This window comes from Hyalella azteca, unplaced genomic scaffold (assembly GCF_000764305.2).
Source record: "Hyalella azteca isolate HAZT.00-mixed unplaced genomic scaffold, Hazt_2.0.2 contig1600, whole genome shotgun sequence".
Taxonomy (NCBI): Eukaryota; Metazoa; Arthropoda; class Malacostraca; order Amphipoda; family Hyalellidae; genus Hyalella; species Hyalella azteca.
This window is the reverse complement of record NW_025931904.1, coordinates 351,987-373,840: the sequence shown is the minus strand read 5'-3', so window position 1 is coordinate 373,840 and position 21,854 is coordinate 351,987. Positions and strand designations below refer to the sequence as shown.

Below are 21,854 nucleotides of genomic sequence, written 5' to 3'. Positions count from 1 at the left end.
GGGCGTGGGTGGACCTAATTTGAATTTGAATGCATGCATAGATTCAAAATCCTATAGACTGTAATAGACATAGTATACAAGTCATAGAGCCTAAATTTTTAATATCTATACAAAAATGTACGTTTCTGCATGTATTATGATGCTGTTAACATTAGCAAACTTTGAATTATCTCTGATGCAAGAAATACTTGCTTAAATCATTTTATTTTCAATATAAGCGACTGGATGCAACAATCGGTTTGCAAGAACCAACATAGCCCTGACAGCAGAAATTTCGAATTTTTGATTGACCTTAATTTCTAAATTAAAATGTATTTAGCCAGTATTTCTTGCATCAGAGATACCGTCAACCGGGGCTACTCGGGACGGTTTTGAGCGTTTTTTGTTAATAACTTCTTACGATGAAACATTTCATAAACAAGTTTAGGCTCATTTTATAGCTCTTTGCGAGGGCTATCGAATGGCATCTTCAAAAAAATTCCATATGCTATTCGTAAGGTGCCAGAAGCAAAAAAAGAGTGTCCCGAGTAGCCCCGTCGAACAGGGCTACTCAGGACACTGGGAATGAAACTTCATTTTAAAATATTTGAAGCATGCAGAGCATACTCATCCATTACTAACAGTACTCTGAAGTCCTCCTCTTTTCATTGTAGACAATGTAGAGGTAGAATAAATGACATTTTCTGTGACTTTTACTAGTTTTTCCTTCATTGATATGATATTACCATAAACATAAATTACCCTCAACTGGGGTGACTTCAGCTGTGTTTTTGATTCATGCTGGGGTCGTAAACGAGGGGTCGTAAACGTCGGGGTCATAAACGCCAGGGTTGTAAACCAGGTCATAAACGCCTGAGTGACTTTGGCCACTGTTTATGACCATTTATTACCCCACTTTGGCCATCATTATGAACAGGGCGGAATCACCCAGTTGAAGGTACCGTATTATTGATGGGATATTACTGTATTATTGATGCGATATTACGGTATCCATGAACATGCCATTGAGCATTCACAACAACCTTGTTCACTGCAAGCTTCATATCAGCAGCATCATAGCATTTTTTCTTTATTTGTGAATAATATTTTCGATTGTGATATTATAACATATTTCTGATGGTGAAATAATTTTGATTGTGATATTGACACTTGCCAGTAGTATCAACATTTGAACATCGAAGTTCTAACTTCTAACATAATTAATTACGAGGTAAAAGGACTGAGCAGAGCTGAGATCATTCATGGCTGAAGCTTCTTAACCGATGTCATAATTGTCATTGTCATTTTTTACGTTATTGATATCATTCTGGAACCAACGTAAGTAACTAAGGAATTTCCCATTTCAAATATTTATTGATATATTTATATCAATTTCAAAACTTTACGTATTTCTAAAGGGAGTTGTGATGAGACCATGGGAGTCAAACCGTTGAGTTTAGACCATTGCATTGATTGCAACTTGCAACAGGGGCCCAAAGGCCAAGGGCATGGGGCCTTGCGAAGGGTTAAGACCGCGGACTGCCGCACGGCGGTGGACCAACATAAGTACCTCTCTTCATAGACTTCCACTATGTTTCTAGGTACATATGCAAAAGAAAAATTTTAGGAAAGTGTCATAGTTTGCAAATGGGGGGTGCTGCCCCCAACTGGGCAAAATGTAACCATCTAATGGCATATACAAAAATATTGAATATTGAATTTAAATTTTAATAGAAGATGACTGAATTTCCGACTTCAGTTATTAACCATAACCAATTTCAACGAATCAGGAAAATAAGAAATGATTTGCTACTAGAAACTGAACAGGCTTTATTTAAGTTCAAAGGATGGATCAACGGCTGGCTCGGTCATCCATGGCTGGCCATGAACATCACACGGTACACGCCTGCAAGTAAACAAACCCAAACTTGAGAATTGGTTGAATACAGTACATGGCTAATTAATATCAGTGTTCAACAAAACATCGGTGGAATTCACAAATTATAAACGGTCCAAGTCCCAAAGGATCATCCAATTTTGAGCAATTGGCTTGGAGCAAGGTAAGCAGGTTCTGGCCAAGAATCAAGCCTCACCTCTGACATCTCCGAAGCTTTAGGAGTGTAGCTTCCGGGAGTGTAGCACCACCGTGACCACAGCTGCCGAGCAGAAGAACGTCTGAGCTCCAGGTAGGGGAACCACGCTCTCGTCGAGCCACCACTACGCCAGATCAAGGGGAGAGCAGGACCGCAGCCGAGGTAAGATGCTGCAGGTATGCCTTCCAAAAAACTGCTAGGCAAACACAGGTGAAGCGGGAGCACCGTGCGGTTAGGCTGGTGTAGGAAATCTGATTGTTCTTGCTGCTATTATTCTTCTTCGGGTTCGGCTTGACACCGGCCAGAAAAGCAGATTATTTACCACTAACAAATTTAATGAATTCCACCAGATTTTTGTACACAGCGGCCATGATGGGGTAACATTGACCAGTTTGGAAATTAAGTTAAAATTACCATATATAAAAATCTGTAGAGTCTGAAACATGACGAAAAAAACATTAATAGGTGTATCAAACATAAAATATGTTATATAGGTACCTATGGTAATTTTAACTTAATTTCCAAGCCGGTCAATGTTACCCCGTCACGGCTGCCATTAGGTGGTCAAAGTTACCCCATTGGGGGGCGGCGCCCCCGATTTGCAAATTATGACACTTTTTGCAAATTTGTCTTTTGCATATGTAACTAGAAGAGTTCTACTACAATGCATCAAAACCTGGAGTTATTTTGCCAAAAAATAAAAAAATTTGAGGGGCTACTCTGCCAGGCTTTGAAAAATAGCTTTTTTTTGTGGGTCACATTTTAATTTTTTTAACCTATTAGATATGCAAACTTTTTAAATCTTTCTATTGTGTTATGTAGCCTCAGTATTAGGTCTTTAATGCCCATTGACAAAATTTTTCTATGTCAAATGGTTTTTGAGTTTTTGGGGTTTTTGTTAAACAACCAAAAGTGGTCAAAGTTACCCCGGGAGTCAAAGTTACCCCAGTTTACGGTAGGTACTATAATAAGATGCTCTGTCTAAATCCCTCATTACCACGCAAAATTTTTGTGCAAAAAATTTCTGTAACTAAACTACATTGATCTCCAAAATAAGTGTCCTAAAATACAAGTTAAATATACAATATAAAAATGGGGGAAATTTACTGCAGGCAGAGGCATTTTTTCTTCAGTGGGCATTAATTTCTGCAGTATATCATCTCAGTTTTGCCCATGGCCTTGACCTAATTTCTATTTGAAAATACAGCAAGATCTAGATATAATGACCTGCAAAAATTGAGGCAGTTATTACCATTAAGTTTAGCCCTATATCTATGTTTGAGTAGGACAATTTTTAGTTGAATTTCATGATTTACAGAATAAGAAATAATTTTGATTTACAATTTTGCTGCTAAATGTTACTGTTCATTATTTTTTCAGATACTGCAACTTAACAATCTGGATTTCTTAGGGTATTGTAAAATGGTAAGTACACTCACAGACCAGTGAGACATCACTGCCTACAGAAAGTTACAAAGCTTTGGTACAATTTTGTCTTCACAAAATTTTGTGTTAACAAAATTGTGAGGCTACCCATTAAAATTATTTAATTGAAATTTTTTTTTTCATCTAAAGGTTCAAACTTTCAAGTATGTATGTCTAATTATATTACCCATCTAGGCTAGTTTGAAAAGCTCTTTTTTGCTGTGTTTTTTTTTACTGTTAAACATTTTCATGTGCTGATGTCCTGATGATGATAGTTTTACTTACCTACATGCTCTAGGGTATATATATTCAAAACAAGACAATGATTCTGAACACAAAATCCAATTAATGTTCCAATTCTTCATAAGCTATCAGTAGCAGTGTAGGTAGATATTGGCATTAGGTGTACCTATGTTGACAAATCTTGTCCTTATGTGTGCCAGAAAGTATCAATTCTACTACATCTAAAATTTCTTGTTCTATTATTACTTCTATATTTATATCTTACCGTATTTACATCATTTTCTCTTGGACATTCCACTCATTTCAAATTTTCTATAGTAAACTTAGAATTTCTTTCCTTAATTTTATTTATTGTTTTAACTTGAAATAGCTTTCCTTTACTTTGGATGTATTGTAGTAATGCATTGGATTTTATGCCTGATTTATACTTCTTAATTTTTCAGGGCGCTAATGCCTCCCAATTGGAAAAGGAAATTGGCTCGGATCAGTTCCCTGCCAATGAACATTATTTTGGTCTTGTTAATGTAAGTAACATTTTTTAGGAGAAGAGTGACTTGAACTTCCCTTTTTATTGGGGAATCTACTATTTTATCCTCCATAAGCAAAAAATTTATAGATTTGTTTGGCTATTTGTGGCTTATTGGTAATGTAATTTATTGAAAACTTATGAATCATAATTACCATACATTCATTATGTACCTAGATATTAGATTGCATAGTTTCTGTTACCTTGTGAGAAAATTCTGTGTCCTCAGAATATTCTCAGAAATGAAATGTTAATAAATTATGGATTCTAAAGACATAACCTAGAGAAACACATAAAAATAAATTTGTTTGTGTAAAATTTTATGTATACTTTATGTTATTCCTTTATTTTTACAGTTTGGAAACACCTGCTACATCAATTCAGTTCTGCAAGCCCTTTACTTCTGTAAGCCTTTCCGGGAGAAAATCCTTGAATACAAAGCCAAGAACAAGCGAAACAAAGAGACTTTGCTGGCTTGTCTTGCCGACCTCTTCTACAACATAGCTACACAGAAGAAGAAAGTCGGTACCATTGCTCCTAAGAAATTCATTGCGCGGTTCCGCAAAGAAAATGGTGTGTGTATAGTTATTTTTTTTATAGTAGGTATGTAAACTTAGATGCAGCTGTGATGATACCACCCACTAGGGTATAGTTTTGAAGTCTTTTTAGCACATTTTCTCATATATAAAAAATGCACTATTGTGCTTTCCATGTCCATCTGTCTGTCCGTCCATTACTTTGTCAATGAGAAAATGTGCTCTGTCACTCACTGCAGTGAGTATTGAGTTATATTTTTTAATGAATGAAAAAGATACCTATCTATGCCTTAGTGGATGATTCAATCCTGGTGCCAAATATAAGTAGGTGTAAACAATTTTATGTCATATTCAGCTTTTATGCTTCTGCTTCTTTTTCAATGAATGTATATTATAAGGAATGTATTATATAATGTATTAGAAAATTTTTTTCTCATTTCCAGTTAAGTTTGACAATTACATGCAACACGACGCCCACGAGTTCTTTGTTCAGCTCATTGACAGCATCAACGAATGTATATTGGGTAAGGGCAGAATAATTTATCTTGAATTTAAAATTTATCTACCTATGGTATATTTTAGCAGAGCAATTAATATCAATATGAAATATGTTTGCCATATTTGGTGAATGAGGGTTTAAATAAACTTGTACCTATCACTCCATTGTCAAAATAAGAAATATAGATATTACATGCATGATATAGGCTGAAATGAATTACATTATCTTCATTTGTGACGTTTTTGTAAACTGACATTGTTTATTTGTTTATTCTTCAATGTGAATACTATTACTATTATCCAAACCATAATGTTATGCAATATCAAATATTTTTTCCAGAGAAACAGCAGGCTGGTCGCAATAGACAACAACAACCTCAAATTATTCCCACTAACCAAGAGGACATCAGCTCTGAAACACTGACACCTGACCAGCAGAATATACTGAATGACGTGTCACTGAATGGCAGCAACACAGCGCCTGGCAGTCCTCATGGGCAACAGCAGCAGCAGGGAACAGACCGGCAGCAAGAAAATACTTGGGTTCATGAAATTTTTCAAGCCATTGTAACTAGAGAACTTAGATGCCTCAATTGTGAATCCGTGAGTTTTAGCCAATAATGGTTTTCTGTTACATCTAATTTCTACAATTTTTCTCTCCTTAAACTATCCTTACTGATGTTTTATGAAACCGTATGTTTGTTGGGACTGCAGCAGCTCCTCTTTAAATTTCCTTAATTTTCTTAATTTCTGTTAGCTCTTTAAGTAAATTAAATGGCCTCGGTAAAAGTTTATCGGATATTTGTAAAATTGTAATAATAAAACAATTCATATTTTTCAGGTCCGCAGCACTGATGAGGTGCTGAACAACCTTAGTGTGGAGGTCCATCAGAACACTAGCATCACTCATTGTCTTCGCTGCTACTTCACTACTGAAACCATCAGCGCTGAGAACAAAGTGCACTGTGACAACTGTGCTTCGCTCCAGGCAAGATTTGTATTTAATTAGCTGGTAAACACTGTGTTACTTGGGATAGAAAAGCACACTGTATTAGGACCATTCAATATGTGTGACCATGACGGAGAAGTTGTTCAAAAGGATTATAGTTACTATTGAAATTCATTAAATATCTTGAAAATAGAAAAGAATCAATACCCGATTGAGATAAATCTAACTTTGTGGATCGCATTCAGGCATTCAGGTAGTAATTAAGTGTTTACTGCAGCAGGGACCACTACATATGCCGCTATGCCAAATTCATTGTACGTGTGTTTTCTCAGAGCGTTATTATTTCCTCCATTCAGAAGGTGATAGTGGGTCAAATTGTATGTTGTCTAGTTTATTGTATCAAACTGTACAGCTTGGGTTGTTAGAACTTGGGTGTTGGGGGAACTAAGTGCAATTTTTTCCTCTGGTGGATCTTCTAGCTTTATTCTGATGCAATCAGGCCCACAAATTGATATCTTGTATTAATTTGCTATTTTTTCATTAGATGTAAAAAATTTTAAGTGAGTATTTATAGTCAAGTGAGTTATAGTTAAGTGAGTAGTTAGTTATGTTTTGAAGGATAGGTATTTATTTTTTTTAAGTGTTTATTGAAAATATAAGCAATTCAAAACATCCGGCTAATTCTCAAAATTTTTTATGATTGAATTTTTCCTATTGAATTGAAAGCTTTGATGTGTTAACTTGCCTCTATTTATATGCCCAGGAACATCAAAAAAGGACGCGTCTGAAAAAGCTTCCAAGTATTTTGGTGCTTCACTTGAAACGCTTTCAATTTCTGGGCCAGTTCAACCGACCACTCAAGCTCTCCCACAGGGTCGTTTTCCCTCTCGAGTTAAGGGTATTCGACACGGTACGTATATGTATACAAATTTTTTTTTACAAATAAACGTTTTTCAGGCGTGATATTTTCCAAAAATATTGGTTTGTTTGAATTTTTTAGAAAAAACGGAATTTGTATTTTTAGTCATCTCAAATTATGTTCTTTCTATCTAATTCCATTAATTATAACTCTTCTTGTGACAATTATTCTTTTTCTGTCGTTTCGGTGGCTGCAAATTCGGTACTGTCCTTTGCACGAGCGAAATTTTCGCTCTGCCCATCAATGATGGATCATTGTTCTTCAATGAGTGACTTAATTAAGTGTATGTCATTTCTAGGTTGAAACGCTTATTCTGGCCTTTAACAGTAAACCTATAACTCTACCAGTTTAAAAGGTCTATTTTGGACGCATAATTTTGTCTTTGTATCATGACCTTTTTTGCAACTCGCATTCTGGCGTTTTATTGTTGCAATTCATATTCTGTTATTATTTTGAATGCTACTCTTGACTAGAGCGACGATGCAGTGAACCCAGACCGCCTGTACGACTTGGCTGCCATTGTGGTGCATTGCGGCACCGGCATCAACAGAGGACATTACTTCAGCATTGTTAAAAGCCACAGGTTCTGGCTTCTCTTCGATGATGATCTCGTCGACGTAAGTTATTAATGAGGCTTCACGTTGGAAATAACGAATAATGTGAATAAATAGATGGGCATATTTTTTGAAGGGTAATTGAGGATTAACGTCTTATGAAGAATTGTCCACCTCATTAAGTGGTTTGGCTGTAGAATAAGAAGTACAATTAACATCATTGGAAATATTATCGGAAACTTCCTCTACCCATTTCTTAATTGTAGTAGACATCTTTCCATGCTTTTTTTTTTCAAAGATACCACGCAGTTATTTGCTTCAAAGGTGTTTTTTTTTCAAAACATTCAACATATATAGTTTACTACTGCTCAGTATCGTAGAATGAAATGACACATTTTACTATTTCATTTTTCGCATTTTGCTATTCTTTGACTATATCATTTTCAGATTTTCTGCAAATGTAAAATTTCATTCATTGTTTGTTTTCAGAAAATTGATCCTTCCTACATAGAGGATTTTTACGGACTCACTTCAGAAATTCAGAAGTCGTCCGAGACTGGCTATATTCTTTTCTACCAGGCTCGAGACCCGACCTAATGAGATTGTAGACATCCACAGTCTACTGCTCCGATCTTCTGATCATTATTTTGTTAATAGCTTTGTCATTGTTCCGTAAATGTTTATATCAATGTTCTGATTTGTTAAATGAATATCGTTTTAGTTGATTGATAGCGTTGGTCGTGAATACTAATCAAATAGTGTTCAGATTTGTTGATTAGTTTAAACTTTTCATTCTTTACTTGTCCATTAAGATACCCTTACCTGGTGATTTTTAGTATCGGCAATCGTTTCTTGGAAAATGGACTGGGTAAAGCTATTATTCATAGTAGTTAAATGTGTGCTGTAGCTTTAAAAAACAAATTGATTTAGCTTCGACTTATATTATTCTTTATTCGTTTTTGTTGGCTTGCATTTTCAACTCAATTAAGGTCATGAACCTTGAATGTTAGTGGCAAATTATGCGATTGAAGTCATCGAATGTACATTTCAGCAACTGAAATTATAGTGCATTGACGTGAAGAGAATGGATGTTTGAGTGGAAATTATTCAGCTCAGCACAATTCCTTCAAGTTAAATTATTCCACTCTATCCTAGATAGATTTATTTTAGATTTCGCTTTAAATTTTTGTGAGAATGCTATTGTTGTGTTGGTCAATATTTCTGGTTGCATGATGAAAAACCGAAAAAGTTTTGAAACCATTGTTGGTATTTGATTGAGATTATCAGGTTGCTTTGATGATAAAATTGACTACCAAGTATCATTGAAATTGTTTGCTTTAGAGTACGCGAGGAAAAAGGTGTCAATATTTAAAGAAATTGGTGACAAATCTTGGCGAAAGGTCAACAGGTAGGAAATAGAACAGAGAAGGTGTGAATAGAACATTTAATTTTGATCCATGGTTCTACTAGTCGTGAAGTGCAAGAACTTGCTATTTATCTCGTTATTAACAGCATAGTTTAAATTAGTGAGTTGTTTATCTTTGGCATCCAGTGCTGTGCACGTACATTGTAGAATTAAGTTCGATTTGATGTATACATCACTGCATTGGTTTCGTTTATTACGAGTTTACGAATGAAGTTTGTTTGGGAAATCGATTTGGCTTGTATTGTTGTCCTAACTTTATTCTGGTTTCCTTTGATGGTGTTTTTCCGTATCGTTAGAAACTATTTCTCTGTTTTGATGTACAGACAGAATTTGCGTTCCTGTTGGAAGAGTGGACAAATATTTTTGTTACCGTTATTTTTCAACTCGTGCACGTTCTTCTCGATTTCGTTCCAGGTGGTGCATATCAAGTCTTGGAAACGAATTCGAGTCTACCCTCGCAGTTCATCTGATATCGTATCTGCTCATGATCTGTACCATCCAGCATGTTCCATCTTAACGAATTCAATTTTTTTGTTATTGGACGCGTCACCTGAACTGTCATATCAGCCTTCTCGAATCAGTATTGATATTGTAAATCGAAGTGCAATCCGTAATAGGTATGTCTTATACATGTGAAACTGGCACTTTCACTTTGAATTGCCAACCCTGGTTATGTAGCGATTGCTTTGTTAGCAAAAATGAATTGGTTGGAAAATTACTTCAGTTGTTTCGTTTTAAATATTTTGTGGAACCGTATTTAATAGTTCAAGTGATTCTTAAAATTCTGACTAACCTTGCAATCATTTCAGATTTGCAAAATGCTAGTGGCATCTAAAAATACACTTTACAAATCTGCTACTGCACTTCTGTTCCTCAGCCTTCATGATTCTTAACAAAATTTACGCAAGGATTGCTGTGTACAAGTTGTCTCGTCGGTAAAGTGGAGTCTTCATTATACTTTTGATGTAAAGTTATAGATTTATCAACGATATGTCTGACAACTTACACCCTCATCTGTTCAGAAACGGGTTACAGCTGGACTTAATTGAAACTTCGAATGAGCTCACTGAACTTTGATCTTGGTTTGAACACGTAAAGCAGCGAACTAACTAATTAGTCAAATAAATATTATCACGCTAGCGAAAATAATTGACCAGATTCACATTCCACCGTTCCCGTTCATTATCCTGGATCTCTATAGCCTGTTTGTTAAGCGCTGATGTCGGTCAAGAGAGTTTAGATTGCGTAAACAAATGAACAAAACCTGACTTGCATCACACCTAACCACGCACCTAAAAGAAAATGGACTGTAATAATTACCAAGAGCGCCACATATGAACAGGAATCGTCAAAATAGAACAGCGAACACAGCCGACTGGCGTGAATACCTACTAAGGGGGGGGGGGTCAAAGAATTGTAATCAAATAGATGTTTGATTTTACTCCATACTTCAAGCAACCAACTTTTAGAAATGAACACAGCACACGTGACAGTAACATCATAAAACTTCAGAAATTTTCCGATAATAAAACGTGAATTTAGTACCTACGGTAAAGTAAATCCTAGTTCAGATGCGAAAGTGCAAGAAGTGGCAAAATGTATGGTTTAATAAGACCAAAACCACAGCGGTGAGTAATTATAGAAAAAAACGCACATCCACTCCAAACATACGTGACTGTTTACGAATAGAAAGATACCCTGAACTCAAGTGTCGCTTACGACTGAATAGAATTGAAGGCTAATCTATTCAAAACAGTGCAATAAATAAGTGGAAGTATCAAATACAAAACAAGGGCTGTCAAGAAAATACTTTCATCATCCACGGATAACGTTAGGTACCTCAAGATGATCATTTCGTACAATTGAGGAAACATTTGACGATGTCAAGCTCATCATCAGTTCTACAGGAGCATCATTTTACCGAGTGACTTTCATTTAAATTAGTCGAGGCGTATCGAATATATCAATTTCGAATTGATTGTAAAAAAACGTTGGTCAAACAACAGTGGCAAATGCTCAGTTTAATGGCAGGTTAAACTCAGGCGTTGAGTTACCTAAATGGAAACCAACACAATCATGGTATTCATACTTCACAAAAACTCAATATATTAGCTGATTATTAGATGTCAGAATAAGAAAGAAGCTCATGATTATCAGTGTCAAAATTTAGTTTGGCTTCATACCTCAAGCTACAATGTGAATACAACAACAGCAGACAAGAGCTTAATTTTTTGCTAGAAACAAGTTATAGGATTCTTTTTCACCTACAGCGAAAAGTGGAACGCTCACCTGCAGTTGTATAAATTTGAAAAAAACTTCACGATACTAAAGCAAAATCATGTTTATAGTCAAAATATCAATCAACATCTCAATGCAATGAATCTAGATGACGAACTACATGGCATTAAACATATCAGTGCTGAGATGCAGCGTATTTGTCAGGGAAGGAAAGTTTGTGAGATCCAGTGGCGGGCCAGAGAGGGAGCTGCCCAGCATTTGGGATGATGTTCCATTCAAGACGAAGTGTGACATTCTTGTTGCCACTGAAACGGAAGATTATTACATTTGCTGGTCATTAGCTCGGTTTTATAAGCTAAGTTTTACAATTCAAACAAAGAGCAGCATACAAGTGAGATAAATGCATTACATATAAATGCTTCAATATATAAGCAAGTTTCACATCTATGACAGGAATGCTGGCTTACATCAAACCATGTCCATCATCCCAGAAATAGTATTTGAGGTTTTCATTCTTGAGTTTCAGGACTGGAGAATCAATATGGCGTCTTATGATGTGGTCCCACAATACAACCTGGAAAATAACTCAGAATTTATATAAATAAAGTGTAGGCTTATATAATTCACTGAAATTTTCATGGTGAATATTATAATACAAGTAATATATTTTTTTAATTGACACTACACAGACCTGACTAACTAAACAAAAAAGGTAATTCAGAGCCAAGAGCAAACAAAGACAATTGACAATAGTAATGCATATTAATAAACATATACAAAATTGGACACAGTTTGCAAACTAAAATCAACAATCAGATCTTGCATGAAAATATTTACTTATACTCCCAGAAACCTTGAAGGCATCAAACTGTAAAAAAGTCAAATGGTACTTTTTGATATAAAATCTTGCAAATGCAAAGATGAGGATAAAACATGATGAAGTTCATGGTCCTAAATGTCAAAGGTAAACAAATGGAGATTGCAGGAGCAGCAGGGACTGATTACAGGGACGTTTTGTTGAAAACAATTTTTTTTCAAGTTGCAAATTTCTGAAAAGTCTTTAGGGAAGAGCACAAAGACAACTTGTAAAGGCATATCAGACTCACCTGATTGATGCTGTTCTTCTCAGAGACATACTCAGCCACAAGATATACAAACAGTTGTTTCACATTCCAGTTGAAGACTGGAGTGAGGTCAGCATTCAGATCAAACCGAAGTACCCCAAGATCATTCTTCTCTCTTGACACCACATAGTCAGGTACATTCTTCCTGTAAAACAGAAAGTACTGTATTATTTATAACTTTCATTGCTGTAGGTCAAAAAGACTCTAGAGAGAATACTTTTCTTTTAGAAAATAAATTTATATAAACATATTTTATCTCTCTAAAATGATTGTGGTAACTAAAAATCCAACTACCTATATAAAATCCAACTAGGTATACTTGGAGCAGCCACATTCAATAGGTATTGAGCTAAATACCTGCCAACAAGCAAAATATCAGCAAGAAGATTTAGTTTTCCATTTTTGGATACCTTGACATTTTTCTATATTTTACGGACATCTCATAGTTCCTAAGTTGCATATTTTGAGTGAATTTCAAATACTGGTGGCCACATGGAAACATGAATATCTTTGCTGAATTTGAAATCAAACATCTTGGTATTCACATTTCCAGAAAACTAGTACCAAAAATATTTTTAGTTCTCAATGTCATTATAGAATCTAAAATCAACAACTACTGAAAAAGATTTACTTACTGGGTCCTGACTAATTTTCAATAAATTTTTGGAGCAACAATATTAAAGCTAGATGAATCTTTTGCTGCCAGTTTGTTACTTAAATAGGTATCACCATTGTGTGGCAAGATTCCAAGTTATCCAAAATGGGGGATTATTCCGTAATTAACATCAACAATGACTACCTAATAGTTGTATAGTCATATAAGAGCAGGGTAGGATTCAAAAGAGAAGTAATAAATTAACCAAAGCAAACGTTTTAATTGATTTAAATACCTCAAACAGATTATTATCTTTATGACAGAGCAGATATTTTTGGATCAATTCATGACTGTTAGAGTAAAGAACATATAGGTCAAGAATGCCAAATTCACTACCTTTAAAACACCAATTCATTGCCCCAGAGACAGCAAGGTCTGACTGTGGAGACAGTGGTCACTAATTATATACCTACACTTCTTCATGGGACATGGATTAAAATTGTGATCAATAATTGATTCTGACTTGGTTGATATTACCGCCAAAGTGGGTGATGGATACCAATGAAATTGGAATGCAGATGCCCATCATTGCACCTTGCAGTGTTGATCATTTTGCAATCAGACCTTCAATTGAACATTGAGCCCAATTCAAGATCAAGAAGGCTTGATGACAAGCTTGAAAAGGGCCAATATCTCTAATAAAATGGCCTTCTCCAATAGTCTAGAAAGCAAACAAGGGACCTTGTTGGGGCAGCAAGGGACAGTAATGCCATTCCAAACCTCTATACTCTGAATAAAACATGGAAGGTAAGTTAGCCACATGCAAATCCTTAAATAGGGCCTTCCCATAATTTTGAACGCATCAAGATTCCCATTGGAAGAATTATCTCCTATCTTCTTTTAAACTGCACTATCCTAATAAGCCTCATGGTGATAGGAAGAAATGAGATATTGGACACATTAATGCACTATGTCTATACAAACTGATTAGCATGCTTTTTTTAGAAAAAATGCAATTCAAAGGCCCTCCAGAAGTGCTATTTTTCAAGGCCAGGACATTTTTTTGTGAAGGGAGTGGCAGATCTTTGAATGGTGAAGCACTGCAAACATCCTGGCTATGACTCAAGTAAGTCAAATTTATATATTTGAGGGGAACTTGAGACATCCAGCTTTATCAACAATGAGACAGATGACAATTTATCTGAAAAATAAATTTTGCAAACATTGGGTATATAAGAAAATATTCATTTCTTCATTACTACATCTTTTACTCTAGTTAATGTTAGTCAAGCAAATCTAGATTAAAATTTTTTTACTCATGAATGAAATAGCTCTAAAATGCCCAGTCTTTTCATAGGTACATTTGGAATCTTGGTGGCCAATAGTGCAGTTATATTAACAATGAGATAGAAGATAATTTATCTATTGGGAATCTTGCAACTCTAAAAAAATCAAGAAAGCTCTAGTTCTGACTTAAATGGTAGATAGGGTAAACGAGGTACAGTAAAATGGGGTTACTTTGACCGGCGGGGTAACTTTGACCACTTTTCATTTTTTTAACAAAAACCCCCAAAACTCAAAAAAGATTTGACATAGAAAAATTTTGTCAATGGCCATCAAAGGCCTAATACTGAGGCTACGTAACACAATAGAAATTGTAGTAGAACTCTTCTAGTTACATATGCAAAAGACAAATTTTAGGAAAGTGTCATAGTTTGCAAATGGGGGGCACCACCCCCAATGGGGGAACTTTGACCACCTAATGGCAGCCATGATGGGGTAACATTGACCGGCTTGGATATTAAGTTAAAATTACCATAGGTACCTGTATAACATATTTTATGTTTGATACACCTATTAATGTTATTTTCTTTATGTTTCAGACTCTACAGAGTCTTATATATAGTAATTTTAACTTAATTTCCAAAACGGTCAATGTTACACCGTCACAGCTGCCATTAGGTAGTCACATTTTGCCCATTGGGGGGTGGCACCCCCCATTTGCAAACTATGACACTTTCGTAATTTTTTTTTTTTTTGCATATGTAACTAGAAGAGTTCTACTACAATGCACCACAACCTGGAGTTATTTTACCATAAATAAAATTTATTTTCCCACCCGGTCAAAGAAACCCCAAGAGCTGGGGTAACAAAGACCATCAATTTTTTTTTTTATTACATCAAAACTATGAGAGGCAGGAGCCAGCAATTTATGGTGAGTGAAGCTAGAGTATAGACCTGTATTTTACATGTTTCAATTCAAGTTTAACTTATCTAGTAAAAAAATGGCATCTTTTTAAAAAAAAAAGTGGTCAAAGTTACCCCATTTTACGGTACCGGTATATTCCAACATCATTGGTAATTCCAACACTTCTCAACTTTTTCCTTTATATTAAGCTTTTTCTTAGTTCCACACATTGGTTGATGGTTGAAATAGTGACGTCATACTATTGCCAAAACACTAGGTCTTGGCCGTCTGGCGGGAAAATGTTAAGATCCAAAGAGAGACAGTGTACATCACCCAGTGAGATCATCAAAAAACGTGTCAAAGTTGATAGTTGACCTTGCTCTACTAAATAGTGATAAACTGTTTGTGTAGAAAGAATATTATGGTTTGAGACTTTTAAATAAATCTGTGAATATATTAGGAATCCTTTAAGTATACTTGTTTTGCTGATTTAACGTGGTAAATAAATTAATAGATGATTAAGTTAAGAGACGGTTTTAGACATATAAAAACTAATTCCGACACAGCTTAGAGTTAGAATTAGACACACACAGCTCGTTCCAAGCTGTATGCAAAAATTAAAATTTTCTTAATTAAAAGCTTAATAGCTCTTAATTAAAAGCTTAATTAAGTAGTGTTCAATATTCAATAGTGTTCTAATTCTGAGCTGTGTTGCATTCCAATACAACTCACACAGTGATTGGAATTTGAAGACAAGAGGGTTGGAATTATGAATTAGTAAAGTTTGAAGCCCAGCCAGAATTAGTCTCAGAAAATGCCAAATTTAGTTACCGCGTCGGAAAATATGGATTTGGTAGGTTTGCATTCTAAAGGCTTTTAAATAAATATGGCATCAGTTTGTGACATTTCATTGTTGCTGGCGCATAGTGCGGTGTTTTGAGAGTGATGTAAAGCAAACAGAACTGCGCATACGGTAATATTTTTATAGCCATTCATTTTTTGCCAAGTCCTTAATGTGTCAGAATATAGGGTAAACGCAGTATATTCCATCACATTAAGGACGCATCGAGAAATGAAAAACTATAAAAAAAATAACCGTATGCATTACCGTAAAATAGGGTTACTTTGACCGGCGGGGTAACTTTGACCACTTTTCGTTTTTTTAACAAAAACCCCCAAACTCAAAAACGATTTGACATAGAAAAATTCTGTCAATGGCCATCAAAGGCCTAATACTGAGGCTATGTAACACAATAGAAAGATTTAAATAGTTTGCCTATCTAATAGGTTAAAAAATTAACAATGTGACCCACAAAAAAGAGCTATTATTTAAAGCCTGTTGGAGTACCCCCTCCAATTTTTTCATTTTTTTGGTTAAATAGCTCCAGGTTTTGATGCATTGTAGTAGAACACTTCTAGTTACATATGCAAAAGACAAATTTTAGGAAAGTGTCATAGTTTGCAAATGGGGTACCTATATAGTTTGCAAATGGGGTACCACCCCCCAATGGGGTAACTTTGACCACCTAATGACAGCCGTGACGGGGTAACATTGCCCGGCTTGGAAATTAAGTTAAAATTACCATAGGTACCTATATAACATATTTTATGTTTGATACCGTAAAATGGGATAACTTAGACCACTTTTTTTCCTATAAATGATGCCATTTTCTTACTAGCTAAATTAAACTTGAATTGAAACATGCAAATTACAGGTCTATACTCTAGCTTCACTCACCATAAATTGCTGGCTCCTGCCTCTCCTAGTCTTTATGTAATTTCAAAAAAAGTGATGGTCTTTGTTACCCCAGCTCTTGGGGTAACTTAGACCGGGTGGTAAAATCAATTATTTTTTTTGGTAAAATAACTCCAAATAACTCCAGGTTTTGGTGCATTGTAGTAGTTCAACAGACGCGACTCATTCAGAATTAAATTGAAAAAGTTGGTACCTATTTGAAATTTATGATTTTACAAATTGCTTAATTGAACGCAGTGCAGAAATTCAAGATCACCTATGAGTATGAATTTAAGTCTCATGACTGGAGATCTCAAAATTTTTTGTACTACCACGTATGTTTGATACATAAGCTTTTTGTCTTTTTGATGAACAGAGTTTATTTAGGTTCTATTGACTGTAATAGGTAGAACGATGCAACATATTTGCGGCCATCCAACGGTCGGTTGACAGCTTTGACTTTTGATACCCCTGTACAAATATTGCGGTGGACACATCTTCCAGAAGTTTCAATGCAAAGATTCTTATTTAAAGGATAATAAATTGATTTGTAGTTGTTTACTCGAATTACTCCCACCTATAGAAATAAATGAATATTATTCAATTTATTTTAAACGTTTTTCATGAATTCGCATTAAAATATTTATTTTGAAATCAACCATGTCGAAGTAACGAAATAATTTGTTATAGTTTTAGGCTTCTGAAAATATTTCAAATCTATATCAGAAATATCATAATTAATCATTCTCTTGCTGTTGCAGGGGGAGCTATATTGCTTTTTAGCCCAACCCTTTGGCTTTCATGCTCGTTTATTTAATGTCTGTGCTGTGTTTTTCTCATTATGTAATTTTTCCGTTTTCTTCTCTAGTCCAGACAAGGAAGTAAAATCATTAATGTAAAGTAAATTCCAAAACTAAGGCATAATCCTAATGCAAAATTCCAATGAATAACTAATAACTGCACCAGTATGGGAACCTAAGCTAACTCACCACTTGAGAGGAAGTGAGTGATTATTTATTGCATATATTCATTTTATTGCTCAATTTATGTTATATTACAAATGGTTTATATTTATTGTGATTTCGCTTTGTTTTCTGATTTTCTATTAATTGTGTTCAGTGTGTTTTAATTCTGCAAGCTATATATTTTGATATTCATTAATTCTTCATTAAGCTGTTTGCTGCAATATAAGTTTGCTTGATTACTTTTTATGCATCCATAAGCAACACAGTTGCTCTAAGAAGTCATTATTAAGGTTCTTGATAATTACTGTTTTTCTGCTTGTTAATTAATGCTTGTTCATATTTAATCCAATTCTATATCTTATAGTCTTAGGGCTATGATGCATAAAATTAATAAGTTTTACTTTCTTTTTATGGCAGATCACATATGCATCTTGTCCATGCTCCTATGTACGTTAGTCCATGCTCCTGTTCTAGTTAGTTACATGCTCCTACGCTCCATGTCTCCTATTCTCCTTAGTTCCTTAACTCCTATGCTTGTTAGTCCTATGCTCTGAAACTCTTTAGGTATATACTGACATTCTCCAGTCACCTATGCACCATACGTGCTCATTTCATAAATAAGAGCCATTTACTTGAACGGCAATTTAAATTCTGTCTTATTTGTCCATAATAAAAGATAAATTTTAGTCTCATCATTATCCATTCCCTAAGTAGGTTGTTGCCAACCTATCAAGTAGAAGTAGGCAACGTGTTTGCCTCACCCGCGGGAGACACGCGGCAACATTGCATTGACTATATTAATGTTATGATCCGTGCCGCCACTGCCGCGATCGTCATTTGCTTTCGCAGTTGCATGCCGGGCGCCTTGTTTTGTTGTTCTATGTAGTCTCGCACTCTCGCTCCCATGAATTGCGTGTTTAGTGTATGCATCATCGAAAAGTCTGCTTGACAGCGTAGTCACGGTAGCTGTAATTACTTTATTAAGTTTACTTCTTTGCAGTCATATTAAGAGACGAATCTTTAACAAACTAATACTTTTTATAATTTTAATTGTTGAGTGAAAGCTGCGCCTGCAGCCTTGCTGGCACGCAACATTTCCAAGTGAATTAGGTACCTTATAAAAACTTAGCATACCCATATGTGTTTTAAGCCTATAAGAAGTTCATTTTTTTGCCTCAAATAATGTTGTATCGAAAAACTGGTGTAGGTGTATCGGGAATAATATATGAACCGTCAATATTAGAATTCCATCCTGACTGTATCACTATCATACATAGGGTAAATGCGGTATATTCCAATTTCCGATATCGTGATAATTCCGTCACCTCTCTAGTTTTTCCTTTATATTAAGCTTTGTTTTAGTTCCATGCGTTCGTTGATGTTTGAAATGGTGACGTCAAACATTTGCACGTCAAACTACTGCCAAAACACTAGGTCTTGGCCATCTAGTGGGAAAATATTGAGATCCAAAGAGAGACAATGCACGCTACCTAGTGAGATCATCGAAAAATGTGTCAAATTTGACAGTTGACCTTGCTCTACCAAATAGGTAGTTAATAACTTTTGTATAGGAAGAATATTATGGTTTGAGACTTTTAAATACGTCTGTGAATATATTAGGAATCCTTTAAGTATACTTGTATTTGCTGATTTCAAGTGGTAAATAAATTAATAGATGATTAAGTTGAGAAATGGATTTAGACACATGAAAACTAATTCCATCACAACTTGAATTGGACACACACAGATCGTTCCAAGCTGTGTACAAAAATTAAAATTTGCTTAGTTAAAAGCTTAATAGTTGTTAATTAAAAGCGTAATGAAGTAGTGTTCAATATTCATTAGTGTTCTAATTCAAAGCCATGTTGTATTCCAATACACCTCACACAGCGAACAGAATTCGAACACGTGGATGACGGCATTGCATATCAGTAGAATTTGAAGCACGGACGGAATAGGCCTCACCACGTGCCAAATATTGCCACACACAGTGTCAGAATATAGGGATTTGGTAGGTTTGCATTCTAAAGGCTTTTAAATAAATATGGCAACATATTGTGACGTTTCACCATTGCTGGCGCGTAGTACGGTGTTTTGCAAGTCACATAAAGCCAACAGAACTTGAGTAACGCATACGGTTATTTTTTTTACAGTTTTTTATTTCTTGATGCGTCCTTAATGTGTCAGAATATACCGCATTTACCCTAAGAAATTGATTTAAATCTTGGGTAAATGAGGAAATTAAAAATGAACTGATGCTAAAAAATCTGTGGTTTGCCACTATGGCTGCTGGTATATATGGAATATACCTAGGGTAAACGCGGTAGGGTGAACGCGGTATATTCTGACATTGTGGGTAATTCCGTCACCTCTCTAGTTTTTCCTTTATATTAAGCTTTGTTTTAGTTCCATGCGTTCGTTGATGGTTGAAATGGTGACGTCATACATTTGCGCATCAAACTACTGCCAAAACACTAGGTCTTGGCCATCTAGCAGGAAAATATTGAGATCCAAAGAGAGACAATGCATGCTACTCAGTGAGATCATCGAAAAATGTGTCAAATTTGACAGTTGACCTTGCTCTACCAAATAGTGAATAACTGTTTGTAGTATAGGAAGAATATTATGGTTTGAGACTTTTAAATACATCTGTGAATATATTAGGAATCCTTTAAGTATACTTGTATTTGCTGATTTCAAGTGGTAAATAAATTGATAGATGATTAAGTTGAGAAATGGATTTAGACACATGAAAACTAATTCCCTCACAACTTGAATTGGACACACACAGATCGTTCCAAGCTGTGTACAAAAATTAAAATTTGCTTAATTAAAAGTTTAATAGTTGTTAATTAAAAGCATAATTAAGTAGTGTTCAATATTCATTAGTGTTCTAATTCAAAGCCGTGTTGTATTCCAATACAGCTCACACAGCGAACGGAATTCGAACATGTGGATGACGGCATTATGTATCAGTAGAATTTGAAGCGCGGACGGAATACGCCTCACCACGTGCCAAATATAGCCACACACAGTGACGGAATATAGGGATTTGGTAGGCTTGCTTTCTAAAGGCCTTTAAATAAATATGGCAACATTTTGTGACGTTTCATCGTTGCTGACGCATAGTGTGGTGTTTTGAGAGTCACATAAAGCAAACAGAACTTGAGTACCCTAAAATGGGGTAACTTTGACCACTTTTTTTCATAACGATGCCATTTTTTTACTAGATAAGTTAAACTTAAATTGAAACATGCAAAATACAGGTCTATAGGTATGCCAGCAGCAAATGGAAAAAGAAGTGGCATTTCAAGTTGCTCATTGCTAGTACCTAGTATCAATTCAATTTGAGAAAATGCTTTAAATCTTCAAAGTTTAAAGCCTTTCAACTCTACAGATTGGAATAAGAAACCTTGTCAAGCCTGCAGTCTTGTCAAAATCATTATGGTTAGATTAGGTTGACTAGCTGAGGAAGTGCAAGGAAAAAATATTTTACTTTTAGTATAGTACTAGGTAGGTAGGCCTAGCCTAGTTCCTCTTCCTCAACTACCTAGGTTACACAGGATGGAATTCTAAAATTTACAGTTCATATATTATTTTCGCTACACCTAGACAAGTTTTTCGATACAACATTATTTGAGGCAAAAAAATTAACTTCTTATAGGCTTAAACACGTATAGGTAAAGGTATAAAAAGTTTCTATAAAGTAATCACTTAACTTGGAAATGTTGCGTGTCTGCAGGGCAGCTTGCACTCAACAATTAAAATTATAAAAAGTACTAGTTCGTTAAAGATTTGTCTCTTAATGTGACAGCAAAGAACTTTTCCATGATGCACACAATAAACACGCAATTCATGGGA

At 35.2% G+C, this 21,854-nt stretch overlaps 2 protein-coding genes across 2 annotated transcripts in view; one reads left to right on the top strand and one right to left on the bottom strand.

Moving 5' to 3' along the window:
• The first annotated feature begins 3,418 nt into the window (after nucleotides 1–3,418).
• Nucleotides 3,419–10,006, top strand: LOC108666154 (ubiquitin carboxyl-terminal hydrolase 46). The gene is made up of 9 exons (XM_018152972.2): nucleotides 3,419–3,497; nucleotides 4,184–4,264; nucleotides 4,623–4,839; nucleotides 5,246–5,326; nucleotides 5,641–5,903; nucleotides 6,142–6,288; nucleotides 7,013–7,159; nucleotides 7,642–7,785; nucleotides 8,212–10,006. Exons 1-9 carry the CDS (start codon nucleotides 3,495–3,497, stop codon nucleotides 8,317–8,319), a joined length of 1,191 nt encoding a protein of 396 aa, XP_018008461.1. The 5' UTR covers nucleotides 3,419–3,494; the 3' UTR covers nucleotides 8,320–10,006.
• A 567-nt stretch (nucleotides 10,007–10,573) lies between these two features.
• LOC108666153 (signal peptidase complex subunit 3) overlaps nucleotides 10,574–21,854 on the bottom strand; it is a 12,382-nt gene continuing 1,101 nt past the window's right edge. Inside the window, exons 2-4 of the mRNA XM_018152971.2 lie at nucleotides 12,493–12,655; nucleotides 11,854–11,960; nucleotides 10,574–11,691 (exon numbers count right to left, since the gene is read on the bottom strand). Coding sequence (XP_018008460.1) covers nucleotides 11,562–11,691; nucleotides 11,854–11,960; nucleotides 12,493–12,655 — 400 coding nt within the window. The 3' untranslated portion in view covers nucleotides 10,574–11,561. The remainder of the gene's footprint in view (nucleotides 11,692–11,853; nucleotides 11,961–12,492; nucleotides 12,656–21,854) is intronic.